This window comes from Pseudopodoces humilis, chromosome 7 (assembly GCF_049639895.1).
Source record: "Pseudopodoces humilis isolate 2021_Gansu_Grassland_sample_001 chromosome 7, ASM4963989v1, whole genome shotgun sequence".
In the NCBI taxonomy this organism is placed as follows: domain Eukaryota; kingdom Metazoa; phylum Chordata; class Aves; order Passeriformes; family Paridae; genus Pseudopodoces; species Pseudopodoces humilis.
In genome coordinates this window covers 19480094-19497840 of record NC_142206.1, presented here as the reverse complement: position 1 = coordinate 19497840, position 17747 = coordinate 19480094, and the positions used below count along the sequence as shown (strand labels likewise).

The window sequence follows — 17747 nt, the reverse complement described above, 5'->3', positions numbered from 1 at the left end:
TAAAACACCCCAACTAAACCATGGCACTGACTGCCACATCCAGTCTTTTTTTAAATCCCTTCAGGGACAGTGACTCCACCACCTCCCTGAGCAGCCCATTCCAGTGCCCCATCACTCTTTCTGTGATTAATTTTTTCCTAATGTCTAGCCTAAACTTCCAGTCACACAGCCTAAGACTGTGTCCTATTGTCCTGTCATCGCTCTTCTGAGTTGTGCACGCTTAGACCTGTTAACCATCCCATAATGGCTCAAGCTCATAGTGCCTGCCTAGTGCAGGAGAACCTCTTTTTGGGGTAATTAATAATGTTTTCAAATGTACTCAGCAGGGTGCTCACACATGCAGCAGGAAGTATGGCAGGGGATGGTATTCAAAACACACTAGCCAATAGAATAGCTTAACCCTTCATTTCAATATTTCACTGACTTTAGAGCCCAGGCGAAAGAACTATGCTAGATACACAAACGGTTAAAATATGTTTAAACAGTTTAAATATGTTCCTGTATGTTTGAAGAGAAACTTAATGAGAGGAAGGGCAACACATCAGTTGAAAAGAAGAGCTTGTGGTTTTCCCACACAAATGCACTTTTTTCAGACTTTCAAATGTAAGCCTGTTGTGAGCTATTATTGCCTGGAGAGCATTGTGTAGAAGACACAGGACAAATGCTTTGAAGAAGAGTTTTGTGTTCACGTGACATAACTTTGCATCAGTGTCAGTGAGCATGGGTTGTACCTACCTTCTTTTTAAGACATATTGTTGGTGAGGTGTATGATTTGCATAGCACAAGCTTAGAGAGGTGATATTTTTCTACATTTCTGAAAAGGGCTTTGTCAATTGTGAGGCTTAAAAAGTGCTTCAAGAGCTACAGGTGTCACCCTGTCTTTGCTGTTGTGGGGATGGATGTGAGAGTGGAAATGGACCCTGTGCATGCATGTAACTATTGAATGCACTTGTCTCTGGGTGAAGTGTTAACAGCCAGATGGCATCAGGCACAAAGTGCAAAAAAAGGGACTAAAGGTTATTTTAATGATGGACACTGTATCAAAGAGCAGAATTTGCTGTGGCTGCAGTAAGGAGACTCTAGTCTGTTTTCAAAGCAGGAGAATGGGGAGTGCTGTAGATAACAAATGTACTAACTCTGGAGAAATCAGACTTCCACTCTAGGCCACCCACATGCAGACTAGGAAGATGTGTCACATGAGATCCATACAGTTCGCAGTAGGGTTCACAGTTCACTGTTCAACTTTGCTGTTACAGAAAGCAGAAAACTTTAACACAAGAGTGCCTTTCTCTTCCTCCCTATGTCCATCCTTCCTGCAATCAAACAAACATAATACTAGGTATCACCTTGATGTGAAATAATGTTACATTTCAACTGTGAAGGTCTGCACTGCCTTCACTACCTAGTAGTGAAGTAGTTCACTACCTGAACTACTAGTTCAGGGAAGCCTGAACTACCAAACTTCTGTTGTCAGCATCTAATTTATCTGAGCTGGGTAATGTTGGAGAATCCTAAAGCCTTTTTCTTAGTCTGATGATGAACCTAATGTCTGAATGCCTAGAAATCTCAGAAGATGACATAGCACTCCCAGGGAAAGATCATGAGCTCTCCTGAATGTCCACACTTAACCCTACCACCCTGCAAGTCCTGCAGGAGACACAGAGGAAACCTTCATGACAGAGATGGAACAGGATGTCCTCACAGAAGGTAACCATGTAGTGTTCTGAGTCAGTTGACATCTTCAAGGTGCACCACCTCAGAGCTGTCCATTGAGGTACTTCAGCAGTGGAATATTATGGAAAACATGTATATTTAACGTAAAACTTCACCTTTAGGCTATTCCTGCACAGAAGGGCAGGTTCACCCAAGCCAACCAACAGAGCCTGCCTCCTGGGTCTGCCATCCATGTTTCCTTCACTGTATTTTCATCTAAACATGCTGATCCCCTCTGTGGGTGGTAACTGCTTAGAGCCGTAATACACAGCCAACACTGTGCTGAATCAGCACAACTGCCAACAAAAGAACTCCTTTTTTCATTCTCTCTGTGCACAAATCCTGTTTGCTGCCACCTTGGCTTGCAAGGGCAGGGATGGGGACAGCGTAATACAGAAGGCGAACAAAGTGGTTGTCTTTGCTTACATAGGGCAGGAAGAGTAAAACTCCCAGGAGCACAGATAAATCTTCCCTTGCTTTAAGCTGTGCCATGCAGTCCTTTGGGGATTGGCACAGTAGAGCTGTTTTGATAAATAGTGTCCGTGTTGTGGTGGTAGTTTGTTTTCTCTGCTTTTTTTGCTAGCCTTGTTGGTGTTTTTGGGTTGTGATGTATAGGCTCCCTCAGCCTGAGCCATGTCAAGATGTCATATCACAGTAGAAGTAGCTCACAACTTTCAATTCTTTTCTTTAGTGCCTCGGCAGAGATGCAGTTTTAAATATGTCCTTTGGCTAGAAGCTTTCCTCAGAGGGGTCGGCCAATATATGCCCACTGCAGACACTGATGAAATCAAGGCAATACTTTTCATTCCATTGTGTATTTGATGACCTGTAGCACAAAATTAGCTTGCTTAGTTTAATAATATCCAAGAGAATTATGATATAATTACGCACTCATTGGTGGGGAAACTGAGGTCCTTTGAATTGTGTATACATGTGGTTTAAATGGCAATAGACCTCATGGTCTGTAAAGGGGCCTGTCAGCTGGGCCGTAGCCAATAGATTTTTAAAAGCTTTGGCAGGTTTCCTGACCTGCCAATTCTGAGTCTTAATCACAGGATTCCATGTTGCCAGTACAGTGTATCTGCTTCTTTGCCAAGTTAAATAAAATTCAAGTCAGAGCCCCTATGCCTTTCACATTTTCCACTCTGTTTTCATCATTTTTTAAAACAGAGAAAGCAAACAATTAAAAACAGTATTCTGTGCATGGGTCTTCCATTCTCAATGCTTATGTCCTGATATTCTTTTTTCAGAGACACACATCAAGACACAGTTTGCCTTTACATCTATAAATAATACTGCTCCCAGTACATGGGGGGCATTCCAGAAACTTTCCTTCTGTACTTGCACACATACGTAATTTTAATCAGAAATGTACAAGTTCAGAAAACCAGAAAATATTTTTTCTGGTTTGGGACAGGATAAACTGTATCCTGATAAGTGTGACAAAGATGAATGGGTTAATTTGTATTGCTGTGTAACTTCCATCAGGGTAGATCCCTGGGGCATGTTTCACCAGTGAAAGAATGTTTTGGAAATGTAGTGTATAACCTGATACCTTGTGAGGATGTCTCTGACAGACCTGACAGAACTAGAATTCAACTCATACATTTTATGCAAAGCAAAGTTGAATTATCTCTCTCTAATGCATATTTAAAACATATGTTGAGGTTTTTTTTCTACATTCCATAAATCATACAGATAATTTTAAAAAATGAGGGGCTCTGCTCCATTGTAGCTTCCTACAACTGCTCAGTCATTTCTCTGTAGGTAGGGTACTCCTGATACTCAAAAATCAGCCATATGACCTGAACAAAGGTGACTGAGTGAAGAGGCCTCTTAAGTCAGCTCATGAGTTTGTCAAAGGAAGGTGGAGGAACATGGAGGCCTCCTTAACATGGGGGCCTGAGTCTCAAGATGAGAAGAGTATGAAACAGGCTCCAGAATTCTCTTCCATTCAGACTGTGAGGTCAAGGAGCAGATCCAATATTCATCTCACCTCTTGGGTATGAAAATGCAGTCTTTGCAAATACTAGGTCCACACTGGAACAGGCATGTGGGAGATACAGCCTAATCCTAAATACACATCTGCAGCGTTAGGAGTCTTCACGAAGATCAAGTACATAAGGAGTTTCATTTGTAAAATATCCTGCTGAACAGTTAGCAGCATGGCCTCTCCCAGGCCCATTTCTTCTCCTTTTCCTGCTGCACTAAGGCTGAGCCCAGCCCCTGACTATTGCACATTCTGCAGAGGCACTTGGTGTTGCTCCCTCTGTTTCTCGTTCATATTCTGCTGGGGTGCTTGGGCTCTGTGCCCACCTGAATTCCAATAGCAGCATATAGCATGGCTGTTAATGAACAAAAGCCTTGCACAGTGGCTGGATCGAAGCTAGGAAAGGACAGACATTGTGAGAAAAGACTTTAAGTATTTCCCTTCTGCACTAATTCCTGTGCCTTATTTCTGCTCTCAAAAGACGGGCAAGCGCCACACATTGGGGGTTTACTACCATTTTGCTTTCTAATGCAAAACGTGCTGTAGTATTTTGATTCTGTTTCTCTGGCTGTTTCTGCTTCTCTTACATCCCCAAGCTTTCCTTGTATCCCTAATTGCTGACTTCTGAACATCACAATGTGAATAGCTTTTGAACCTTGTTATTTGATACTGTAACTTTCAGTATTAGAACTTTATTTAGGGCAAATAGAACAATTTTTAGTAAACAAAACCAATAGAAATATGCCCCCTATAGTGCCTGACCCTGGATGAAAGTTTTGACATTGTATTATGGTGAGGGACCTGATGCACATGAATAGACTGCATGACTTCAGTTTAGACTTCACTGTTCTGACACTTGAATGTTCTCAGGGAACAACTGTATAGAGTTGAGCTGGCTTCTAGGCATCATGATGCAAAAATTGAGATGAGTGAGGGGTCTTTGTGTGGTTAGGGACTTGTTGATTCAATGAAGGAGGTAGGCCCTAAATAACTAAATGCCCAAATAAATAGTATTCAGGGTACACAGGTAAGCAATCTAACTGTTTGTCCTTGTCCCCCAAGATTTTCCATGCTGAGCCTGGAGTTTGACTACATGTGCCAGTATGACTTTGTGGAGATCCGTGATGGGGACAATTTGGACAGTCAAATAATAAAGAAATTCTGTGGAAATGAGAGGCCACCTCCCATCCGAAGCACTGGGTCTTCACTCCATGTCCTCTTCCAGTCTGATGGATCCAAGAACTTTGATGGATTTCATGCTGTCTTTGAAGAAATTACAGGTAACATAATCTAAAAGTGGAACATGCCACTCATTCTCATTAATTCAATTTCACTAATCTCTTTCCCTGTTTTGCTTCATTAAAAACTTTCATGCTGTGTTGCCAACAGCAACTTACATAAAGTCAGTGTAGGGAAGATTCAAAAGCTGTCAGATGGCATGTGAATGTGAGACTCTTCTAAAAAAGACTAAATTCCTTCTACTTGTGTGAAGAACAAGCACATCAGCCAGCAGAGAAAAGCTGCTGTTTTGTGTGGCTTTTCTGTTTGAATTGAAGAATTAAGAGCACAGAGGAAGTAGAGGAAGGGACGTGTATCTGCAATGGCAGTATTGTTCAGTGCTGTATGGAGGAGCAGAGTCACTGTCTCAAGCAGCAAAAACCTGATGCAAAGTCTCATAGATAGCTCAGTGCCTGACAGAACTCATGTTGGCTCATGTACCATTAGGAATTTAAAAAAACCCAACCAACCAAGATCAAAAATCCCCAAGTGTGTACAAAGAACGGATTATTTTCCTTAAGAAAAAAAATGAAGAGGCGTTTCCCATTCTGTGATGATCTTAGTGTTATAAATGATAGAAGTGGGGCTCCAGAATTACTAGTTTTGTTACTACTCAGTGCTTCAGTCCCCTACATTGCTTTCCATGGTTTCAAAATAGCACTGAAAGTGTAGCTGGCTTATCATTTTGCCATTGTATTTGCAGCAGCCTCCATGCTCATCCTGGATCTTCCTTGTTTAGCTATGTAAGGAATTTTGGTCAAATCTATCTACAGTACTCCTGGCACAGAAGGTTAATTAGACTGTGCTGCTTTGCCATAGATAAACCCTGCAGGATCTATGACTCACCATAACTTGCCTTCTGTACACCCTGGTGACCCACATTTCATGAGGTCATCCAGGGTATATCTGGCTCAGGAAATTTAGTTAGTTTATATAACCCTGATATAAATACACAAACTTAGCTCTTATCAGTGATCAGAGATGTAACAAGCGATCTGAAATGTTCATACTTCTGGATGTAGCACCTATGCCATTTCTCAGCCTGCCCACTTCTTCAAATGTCACCTTTAGTACCTGTTAGCAGGAGCAATTAGCTATTGATAGTTTGCCTGGGCTTACAGCAGGAGAGGTGGTATAGGACAAATGAGTGTGTCGTGGGCTATGTTGCATAAGGGCTGCCTACACTCAGGGAACTAACATTTTCCATATGGTGCAAGCTGAATTGGTTCTGTTTTCTCTGCCCAGCAGGGAACACTCGGTATTTGAATATTGTTGAGCACTCTATTTCCGCCCCATTTTGAGTGGTAATTATTCTGAGGCTGTGAGGCTGCAAGTGTGGTAATCCACACAGAGCACATTGTAAAGGGCTTCTCAGAGTTTGTGAGGAGCTCTATTTGTGCACTTTATTATGAGGCTGTTCTGGTTTAATGTGTAGTGCAATGAAAGGCTTTTCAAACACTCCCAGTGTCTTTTTATGTGAAGCACTAACCTGGCCAGCAGGACCATTTAAGGGAAGAATACAGTGTGCATGGGGCAGCATAGAATTGTAAGCGGGGGCAGCACAGGATCGAAAGCTCTGGCAGCACACTGAAAACTGAAGCATTTGCCCTGAAATTTCCCTCTGTGCACAGCACTGTGGAAGAGCCAAGGTCCCCAGAACAGATTTCACGGGGCTTACTAAAGCAATTCCCTATGCTGCAGGTGAGAGCAGCAGCAACAGAGGTGCTTACAGGATCTGGACCAGGATGTGAAGGAAATCTGGTGTCCCCAGCACCTTAGTGGTGTAGTGAAAAGGACTGAAGAAGTCAAAAGTGAACTTTTTCTGCCTCCTCTTCCTGTGAGCTCTGTACTGGCTTAGAACCCATAGCTTGCTGAAGCAGGGGCACTGATTGCACAGAGATCACTGGTTCAAATTCCAGAAAGGTCTTGATTGATACAAAATAAGCTGCAAAGTCTGCATCTCCTTTAGGAAAGGTCACTATGTGTATAGTTATTAAAGGATGAAACCACACAACCTGCTGTGCTGCCTAGTCTGGAGGCAGGTGCTAGGTCCCATCCCATGCCAAGTGTGAAATGGGAAACAGTAATTGGCATGAGTGACTAGAAGTCACTCAACAGAATTCAGATGAGAAGCATGGGAGGCCAGATGGGGAGCTCTCAGAGTCTCTTAAGGATTAGACATATGCTGGATCCAGTTAGATGAAAGCCAGTTACTGACTTTCAATAACGCTTTCCTTTCTGTACACCCAAGCTAGTGACACAACATAGTGGCTTTAAACTTTTGTATTATTGTCCCTTGTTGTTTGACTTAAGCCAGGAAATCAAGACTCCTTAAAACAGAAAAAATATTTAGTGGTTTTTAGTATCAGGCATTTTCAAGGACAGTATCTGACTCTTAACCTTGTTCACTTGACATGCTTTCTTTTCTAAAATCAGGAGACAAAACTGGGACAAAGATAAAAGTTCACTAGCTTCAACCAGTGACTACAAAATATCAGTCTGTAAGGAGTCTTCTGCTGCTTCTTCCCTTTCTCAGTCGTATTTTACATTAGCTGTATACAGTACAATTGCCACATATATATTTTCTTTTAGCTATTGAATTACTGTCCTTAGTCAGGCCTTAATCTTTAAAGAGACATGGAAGATATTCATTGCCCAGCCATGTATAAATTGCTCTTACATCACTGCATGAAACCTCCAGAGAAATTCATATGTGGCATCTATATATTTCTTACCTCATGCCATCTGGATAATAAGAAACTTCTCTGAGAGAAGCTGCTTTGAGGTCGGTCCATATGGTGGTAGTGACAGATCCTGGCACATGGAGGCTTTTCCTGAGGAGGGAGACACCTGAGCAGCTTGTGGGAGGTGCTGAGGAGATCTGTACATTGCCAGAACAAGCACCCCTCTATACCCCCATGCCTTTCAGAGCAGCCCAGGGTGCAGCGAGGGTGTGTGGCAGTTCATGGCACCTTGGGAGGGCAGGGAGGTCCTGCTGCAGCTGCAGAGCTGAGCCCAGGCAGAGGTCAGCAGCTCCCTGGGAGGGAGCGCAGTTGTGGTGTGCCCTCGGCAGGAGCTATGTCTTCTGCACGCACTAGGAAGGAGGTGATGACCCAGGCAGGGCTGGCATGTAAAACATGGAGCCATCCAGCTCTGGGGCAGGGAGGGCCAGAGCCCATCTCTTTTGACTCAGCCATTGCTGGGAACCTCTCTTCCCTCTCTGCTGGAGCAGAGGGACTGCAAGGCAAGGACTGGGGCAGCAAAGTCCTTCCCACCATAAGAGAAGATCAGTGTTGTGACCTCCTGATGAACCTGAACATACATGAGTCTATGGGACCTGATGACATACCTCCCAGAGTCCTGAGGGAGTTGGCTGATGTAGTTGCCAAGTCGCTTTTCATGATATTTGAAAAGTCTTGGTGGTTAGTGGAGTCCCTGGTGACTGGAAAAGAGATAAAAATGCACACATTATTAAAAAGGGATAGAAAGAAGGACCCCAGAAACTACTGACCTGTCAGCCTCACCTCTGTGCCTGGGAAGTTCATGTAACAGATCTTCCTAAAAGCTGTGCTAAGGAGGACAGGGAGGTGATTCAGGACAGCCAGAACAGCTTTACCAAGGGCAACTCCCACCTGACCAATCTAGTGGCTTTCTGCAGTGGAGGGACTACACCAGTGCACAAGGGAAGGGCTGCAGATGTCATGTCTGTGGACTTTCATAAGGCCTTTGGGCATGGCCACATCCTTCGGGCTAAACTGGAGCTAGATGGATTTGATGAGTGCACTGTTCGGTGGACAAGCAATTGGCTGGATGGTCAGATCTAGAGGATGGTGGTCAACAGCTCAATGCTCCAGTGGACATCAGTGAAAAGTGGTGTCCCTCAGGGGGCCATACTGGGGTTTGGATTTTGCATGATAACACACTAATGTTGTAGTGATTGCTAAGCAGTACTTACTCTAAATCAAGGACTTTTCAGTTTCTCCTGCTTTGCCAGTGATGAGTTGCACAAGAAGCTGGGAGGGTGCATGGCCAGAACAGCTGACTGAAACTGGCCAGAGGGATATTCCATAGCACAGAATATTATGCTCAGCATATAAACTGGGGAGTTGTTTGGGAGCATGGTTTAGTACTTGGGAAGGGGCTGGGCTTCAGTCAGTGGTGTGGTAAACAACTGTGTTGTGGATAGTTTTATTCTCTCCGCATTATTTCTCTCTCTCTCTCTCTCTCTCTCTCTCTCTCTCTCCCCCTTTCAATGTAATTATTATTCCTATCATCATCATCATCATCATCATCATCATCATCATCATCTTTTATTTTATTTCAATTATTAAACTGTTCATATCTCAATCAATGAGGTTTACTTTTCTTTCTCAATTCTTCTCCCCACCAGAGATGGTGGGGTAGGTGAGTGGCTGCATTAGCTGCCAGCTGGGGTTAAACCACAATAGTTCTATTCACTCATCTCCTCTTAGAACAGGCACCAAAAAAACGTGTGTGTGTGTGTTATGCACAGTTACACATTCTGATACTAAGTTATGCTGGTGTATACAGTTTGATGTGTGTCACTGTTAGATTGTTGCATGCAAGAGTTGCCCAGGGACAAAGCAACTCCCAAAATCTAAAACATCAAGATCCAAGACACAAAAAAGACCGCAAAAAACAGGGATCCCAGAATTTATCCCTAAACTCTGGGTTGAATGGCAGGAAAATTGTAGGTTGCTGTTAAACTTCTTTAATTTAGTCTAAGCTCTAGACATTAATTGAACTTGATGCGAATTATTTTTGTTCCATAGATCTTTCTCACCACTTGATTGCAGTTAGAGGAAAATGGTAAAAGTAATATATGCTGGGAAAAGAACTGCTTATACCTATTAGATCTCTCCTCTAGTAAGTAAGAGCAGAAGACTTTTTGACGTACATCAGGCCCTTTACTGTGTCTTTCTAACTTCTAACCAAAGTATGTAATTTACCCCAAGACACAGCCACCATAAGGAAAAACAGATAGTTTCCCCATCCTATGAGAGACCATGAACATTCTTGCATTTCTTTTACAGCTTGTTCTTCATCTCCATGTCTTCATGATGGGACATGCATTCTAGACAAAAGCAGCACCTACAAGTGTGCCTGTCTGGCTGGCTATACAGGGAATCGCTGTGAAAACTGTGAGTACAGGCACTGTGTGCATGACCAGCCTCCAAGGTTGTCACTGATGCATTAATTGTAAGGAGTGTGCTTGGTGTGTAGGCTTGGTCAGTCATAGAGCCAGAGAATGCACTGAGTTTCTTGTGGTATTTTTTTAAGGCATGTTTCTTGCAGTTCATGAAGATTTCCACTCAGTCATTCTGTGGAGCTTTATGCCAATGCATAAAAAGGTAAAACACATTTGGAGCTGGGAAACTGCAGACAAGAAATCTTTGTAATGGACTAGCCTTATTAGACAGAGGTATCCCTGCAGCTGCTTTCCACTGTGTGCATCAGCTGCTCTCTACTAAAACACATACCCCAGCTGAGCCCTGTGCTTAATGCTCTAGACTGCGTCAGTCATAGGAAATCCATCTTTCCTCACAGTCACCTGGAAAGTAGAATTCTGGCACCATGAATGAGAGACTTGGGATCAAAACAAATGTAAAAGGGTAGGTTCTGTTCATATCTGTGTTGGTAGTCCTCGCTGTACCTATAGTCATACACCTGGTTTTGTCCTGACAAGTGAATTGTAAAATAACTGGATTCAAATTAAATCGTCTGTTCCAGTGATTTATTTCTTCATGCATGAGGGCTCAAAAGAGCATGAGGGAGTAAGAATTTCGCAATATATGCCATGATAAAAGCTGTATCATCTATACTAGCTGAAAGGAGCATTCTGCAACACTTAAAGTTACTGAACTAGAGCTGATCCTGGAGGAAGGATTTCAGTGATAATGGTGAAATCCACTTGGGATCATATTTGGCCCAAGACAGAAAACATGTCTTAGTGTATCCTGCTGTGGCATTCCTCTGGCCATAAGGCACAAAATGCCTTGCCTGCTAGAAGAGTTTTCAGTTCTGTGTCAAAGGAACAAATATACACCAAACCCCACTTTAAAATCTTTCCCCCGAGTATGCCATTGTTAGGAGTGGATTTATCTCCTGGAATTTCATAGCAGCATGATACCTCCTTTGATGAATCATTTTGAGGTAAAAGACCTTTCAATTTCTACAGATCCAGAAGTAGCTCAGACGTGAGAAGAGATAATTTCGTATTTTCCATAGACCTGAAATACTTTGTTTCTGAACAGATTGCACAGATTCCTGGGATGTTTTTTGTAGGAAAGAGGTTCCTAAAAATTGGAAGTTCCTGACCTCAGGACTAAGAATGTCTGGCTCTTCTGCTAACAGCTTCTTTCCTGTGCATAGTTGTTTAGCAGGTCATTTAGGGACTGGAAACTCCTGAGCTCTTTGCAACTGCTCAGCAAGATTAGTTCTGCTCCTTTAGAATGGAGTGAGGAAAAAAAAAAAAAAAGGAAAGATTCCTGTCTGATTCAGAACCAACCAAAATTTCAAATAATTACATTTCCAGCAAACCTCAACCCTAGTTTTGGCAGGCTCTACAGTACAGGCAAGGCAAAGAATGAAGCTCATATTCTTTTACTGACTTTCTTTTGTAATTCCAGTGTAGAAACTTCACCTGTGCAACCCACACAGCAAACAACAGGGGAGATAGTTGAAAAACAATAGATGAGAGTTCTGTAACTGTAAGCAAGGAAAGGTACAGGTACTAACAAGATGAAAGAGAGGAGACACTTAAACATGTATACATTATGATTTTTAACTTGATGGGGATCTTGTAGTTTGATTTGTGGAAGAACAATTTTAGTGGATAAAATTCTGTTACTTTATAATGTTTGTGGCTGTATGTTTTCCTTTTGCTCATGCTAGGCATGATATTGTTTTCCAGCACCTATATTGCTGCCTTTTATGTGAATAGCAAACCTCACAGTTGGAAAACATCATGGCAAATCATTTATCTCTCTGGCCTCAAGTAATTTTTTTTCTTAAGATATTTCATTCTGTTCTGCCAAAATGTATCCTAAGTATTTTCCAATGTATGGGGAGAAAAGTCAGAAAATTAGTTTGATTTGTTTTTTTAAGAACAAAAGGAAGAACTGGGAAAAATATCTATGGCTGTAATTCTTTAAAAGCTAGTTTCCTGAACAGCCTTTTAGTTTAAATGTTAAAGAGAGATTGCTTCAGAATCTTTCTCTCTGTTAGGTCTTTCAGCAAAAGTGCTGTCTTGTGAGGTAGAGCCAAGGGAAATAAATTTATTTCTGCAGAAAACTGTCATAAAATAGTCAGTTTTGGAATATTGAATATGACTTTGGACACTGTAAGATTGAATTTTTTCAGTCTGGTTTTCTTGGAGTAAGTCAGGTGCAATCCCATTAAAGTTAATGGATGAAAAATGTGTATAAGAGAGAAGAAAATTAGAGCCCCTTAATGTTAAGTGTATGTAGAAGCTCTGAGGTGGTGCAACAGAAGGTATCCAGAGAGATGTGAGGGTTTTAAAGAAATCCAAGGGACATAGTTCAGATGAAGAGAGACTGTGGGATTATCTCATTGAGGAATAAGTTAAGGCCAAATTAAACAAATTTAGCAATGGTTATTTCATGACAGAATCAGAATTTTTTTAGTCCCTTACTATCCCAATGCAGGTCTATCTTTTTGTCTGTTACCAAGTTTAATTTTAAAGATGTGAGAATCACTCTTGGAATTATGGAAATCACCTTAATGAGATAAACCACAGGGAACCTATTGTTTCCTCTGTTAAATTAAATTCCATCTATTTAACAGGATGATCAACATTGGTCAAGCTGCTTTCCTGGGGTCATATTTAACCCTAATTGCTCCGTCACTTACAATTTGCAATATTAATAAAATGATCCAAGGTACAAGTTACTTACAACTACCAGTCTCTTTTATCTTCTACTATAGCAGCCAAGAAATTAACATTTTGTTTACAATTTGAAGGACTAATGTAGTGATTTAAAGGCTTCAACAGCATGGAGTGAAACGTAGGCATTTATCTTTCTGACAGCTGCTAATATATTTCAGTCAGTCCTGTTTCAGGGCAAGAAATATTTTATAGAAATATGTCTTATTTTACTCCAGAGACTGTTAAAAAAAAAAGTGTGTGAAATTGTAAAACAAATGCTAGCCTTCTATCTTCTGACGCAAAACACAATAAAGACAAATCCTAAGGATACCAAAAAATACCTTCTAACAGATAGACATGCTTTGCTATCATGATACAGTAGGTAAAGAAAACTAACTCCTGTTTTATATACTTAGGCTTCTTTCTGATAATGAAGTGAATTTGTGGTATAACTACACACCCCTCCCAGAGACCCCTTAGACATGCTGACATGATTGAGAGCGAACTCAGGCTTTTCTCTTTGACTTTTGTATATTCTAATGCTGTCAGAGGCTTTAGGAGCCCATAAAATCAGATAATCTTGTTCTCCTAGCATACAAATACACTGAGACAAACCAGCAACTTCATCAAAAGATGCAGGGGAAAAGTAACAAGCTGACTAGTGCACAACCTGCCTGCTAAAAACCATCCACTCCAGTGTCAGACTGTCCATGACTCTGTGCAGTGTGACAACTACTTGTTCAACTCAAACTAAGAGAGGTCTTTTCCAAAGTCTCCCTGTTGAGTTTGCCTGCTGAGGATGCAGCTGTAGAGACAGTATTGCTGCTACCCCATAGCAAATGCTCTTGCCCTCTGCTTGTTCTCCTAGGACGGGCTGTTCTGAGTCAAGAGTCCTCCCAGGGCTTGCTGGCCCCAAAGCAGGAGACCTTGACCTCATCCTGCCCAGAAATTTCCTGTTACCTTTATTTCAAACAAAGCCAGGCAAACTGGAGTTCCTACGCAAATAAGAAGAGCTTCGCTGAATAGGGAATTCAGGGCTGAGATCTGATTTCCATTTTTATTCTGTTTCTCGCTCCTGTCTGCCAAGTAGGAGAGGTTTGTTCTGCATCCTAATGAAGAGTCTAATCCAACTGACAAAACTGTATAAACTAACTCCTTGCTGTAGCTTTTGATGTTGCTAGGGCTGGCCTTACTGTGTGCCAACAGGCCTCTGAATATAGCTTTCAGGCCTTTCCCCACTGCTGGTATGATCCACTTCCATCCTTTTTGGCCCCATACATCTGTGACTTGGGCTGGTTCTTAGGGATGCGCTCATCCTATCAAAATGACTGATATCTAAGATAGGGAAGAAGCATTAACATCCCACCAACCACACCCCACCCCCTGTTCTGCTGTGGGAGAACGGAGCCCAGCTGTCAGTGCTTGGCACAAGCTAGACAGAGTTTGAAACCCAGCAGAGCTTAGGATGAGGCACTGGGAAGAGGTTCTGGTCATTAAACCTAGTTTTCTTGCCTAACCTTGGATATGTAATGCAGAATTTTCAAATAGAATGCTTGGAAGTTTGTTTTTAAAAAAAAAAAAATTGTCAGAAAGATTCTCAGTAATAGATTTCAAGAAATGCCATAATCACAGTGTAAGTGTATAATTATACATTATATTGGTGTATAATCACTGTGCCATTTGCAGCTCACATTTGTTCCACCTTACCTACACTGCATGATTACAAAGGAGAATTCAGGAATAATTAAATAAATGTCCCTGAGTCTTTTCTGGCAATGTTGTCCTGGATATCAGTCCTATTTCAGCTAGAGAAAATGTTCCAAATAGAAATATGACTCTTAGTTTTCCTGCTCATGGGACTGCCATTGGTTATTACTATTATTATTATTGTTATTATTATTATTAATAATAATAATAACAGTAATTATGTTTGTTTGTTTGTTGGGCTTTGCTTGAATTTTCCAGTGGAAAATGGCTTGTTACAGATTGTTTTAAAGGGACAGAGTTCTTCCTTGCTTGTGTCAAGGTCACTTTTTTTGGGTGTCTATGTCAAAGAGATGAGATTAATGCCACTCCTTCCACCACCACATTTCCACTGTCCTTCCTATTGGCATATATGCATGGGATGGGAAATAAAAACCCTGCTCCTGCCATTGAAGGAGATACATACCTGGAGCTGCTAAGAAGTAGAGTCTAGTGGCCTTTTTTCATTGTTGCAATCTAAGGGCTCACCTGCCTTGAGACCCTCACAAAAACCATTCACTTAGTGTGGTAGTTCTTGGGTTTTGAAGATCCATTAAGGGCTGCAGGCTGAAGCTTAACACAGGACCACCCTTTAGCCTGTCATTCAGCAGCTCTGTAGCATGACCACAGAATGGTCTCAGAGATGGCTGTTTTCCAGAACCTTCCTGGAACTGCCTGACAGGCAACATAATATGGAGAAGTTTTTAATAAGTCATTTCAGAGTTCAGTTCTGCTGGCATAATACCCTCTCTTGTTTTACTGAACTGATCAGAAGAACACTGTGATGCTGTGTAGATGTTTGCTAGGATGTTATCCATGCTTCCCCATCTTGCCTCACAACATACTCACTGCCCTGCAGTACACCCCTTTCCAGGAAAATCAGGTGTTTACAAGGCAATCTGTACTGGTTAGTGCCTAGTGCAGAAATTTGAAGGGCTTGGGTTGAGGTGGAGGTAGAGATTTCTGCTCCCAGTTTTCACTTCAGTATATTTCCTGGAGATTTATCCCTTGGTTAGAAGGATGTTGGAACTGCTCACAGAGAAAATGCCAAACCACCAAACACTATGTGTGGTGCTTTAAGATAACCTAACATCAATTCTGGGTTGTCTTAGTTCACTGAGCAGTAAGTTAAAACTGTGCAGCTCATGTTAGACAAACAGCCAAGATGCCTCATGGGAGGACAGAAACACCTAAGAGAAAAATTATATTGATGGCTGAGGACAGATATTGCTACAGACATCTGAAGCAGCCACTAAACAAGAGCTGCTTGTAAATCAACCTGCAAAAAACTGGTCCCGAGGACTGACTTTCCCCTCAGTTCCATCAGTAAGACTGTTGGGTTGGTTAAGTCACACACTCTCTGGGAGGAAGGTGCTTATACCATTTAACAGTGTTTGATCTCATAATACTTTTATAGTGTCTTGAAACTCCAGTGAGTAACTGTCACTGGCAGCAAGGCTGAAAGAGACAGAACATCTGCTTTACTGACAACTCCTCTTGTCACTTTGTTATTTCCTCAGTGTCAATTAACTAGACAATTTTTTAGTTTTTCAGAGAGTGAAACATATCTGGTAAAACCCAATGGTATTTTGCCCAGAGCATAGCCCCAGGCATAGCCAACATTTAAATAAATGAGAAATTGTCTCTTTGTAAATGTAATTTATCCAAGGCCTGCCATAGAAAAAAAAGTGTATTTCTAAACTACATTAAATATATTCATAGACAATCTCTACTTGCCCACCCCAAAACAATAAAACAATACTGAATATTTTCCTCATCCTGATAAGACATCTTAGAGATAAAACCAACCATAGGATTCTCTCTGGTATGACTTGACATGTGGAAGGATGAATCAATGTCAGGAGGACAGGTTGGACCAAGCTACATCTCAGGTATTTTTGCCATACTGGATGGGACAAAGATACTTTTGCCTGTCATTTCACCACTGAATCACATAGAAGGCTGAGTTTTTCTGAAAAGCCTCATCTGATGCAAGGTGTAAGCCAGCTCTTCAGCGCAGAATGAGTGTCTGGAGCCCAAAAACCAGTCTGCATCACTGGCACACTTCAAGCTCACTCCCACCTTTTGTGAAGATCACAGAGTAGGGGGGCTGGAATACAGTTGTTAAGTTGCTGATGGAGATGCATTCTGCCTCTGAGCTGAGTGTGAGGAGATGTAACTTTTGGAGCTAGAAGAACTGAGAGAAGGGTCTAGGGTAGATTGCAGATTTGGGATCTCTCTGCCTGCATCAACCATTCATCATTGTCGGCCACATAGCCTCCCTCACCTACTTCACCACCCTCTTAATCCTCTTCCCATTACTGGAGGCCCAGAAAAACAAAATACTCCTAAAAATACTGTAATAGTTTAGAAAAAACCATTTGTCTTCTGAGCCAGTGAGTGAAGACTACACCTCTTCTTAGAATTCCACAAATCACCTCAGAAAAAAAGGACTTAAACCTAAACCTGTACCTCCAACTCCCAAAGGTGATATTTTACATTAAACTATTCTCTGATTTCTACCCTTAAACTGCTTGAATTGCCCTGTCAGATAACTCTTGCACAAGTTCCAAAACAACAAATGAAGTTAGTAACAGTCCCCACCGAACCCATCCTCACCCCTCAAGAATAAAACATAGCTACACCACTAAAATCTGATTGAACAGAAAACATATCCCACTATCAATGGCAGCCACCCCAAACTATCAGCATCCAGTAACTACCTCCAAGAATTAAAACAAGTCCCACACCATAACAACACCAAGTCTCTGAAAAGACAAAGAATAAACATAATCCACTCACATTCCACCAAAATAAACCATAAACAGCACCAAAGACATAAAGGAGGCCCCCAAACCCAGAAACCACCCACACCCTGCAGTAGATGCCAACACCAACTGTACCTCTTCAAAATACAGTAATGAGTAAGATACAACTGCTAACCCTTCTGAAACAAAGCACAACCCTAAGAAAAGTACAAAATAGGTCATAATTGTTCCTGCTTGGCCTGTTGCCAGTGTCTATAGCCTGAAAACACATCATCGTAAGCTTCAATTGCAGGAACTCTCCCAAAATACGACTTTTCTTTTTCTTTCTTCCCCCCCCCCATCCTTC

At 41.7% G+C, this 17747-nt stretch overlaps 1 protein-coding gene across 2 annotated transcripts in view; it reads left to right on the top strand.

The window, feature by feature from the left end:
• PAMR1 (peptidase domain containing associated with muscle regeneration 1) overlaps positions 1 to 17747 on the top strand; it is a 55946-nt gene that overhangs the window by 16359 nt on the left and 21840 nt on the right. For both annotated transcript variants that reach the window (XM_005522393.3, XM_005522392.3), the window contains exons 5-6: positions 4766 to 4983; positions 10036 to 10143. In XM_005522393.3, the coding sequence (XP_005522450.1) occupies positions 4766 to 4983; positions 10036 to 10143 (326 nt within the window). The remainder of the gene's footprint in view (positions 1 to 4765; positions 4984 to 10035; positions 10144 to 17747) is intronic.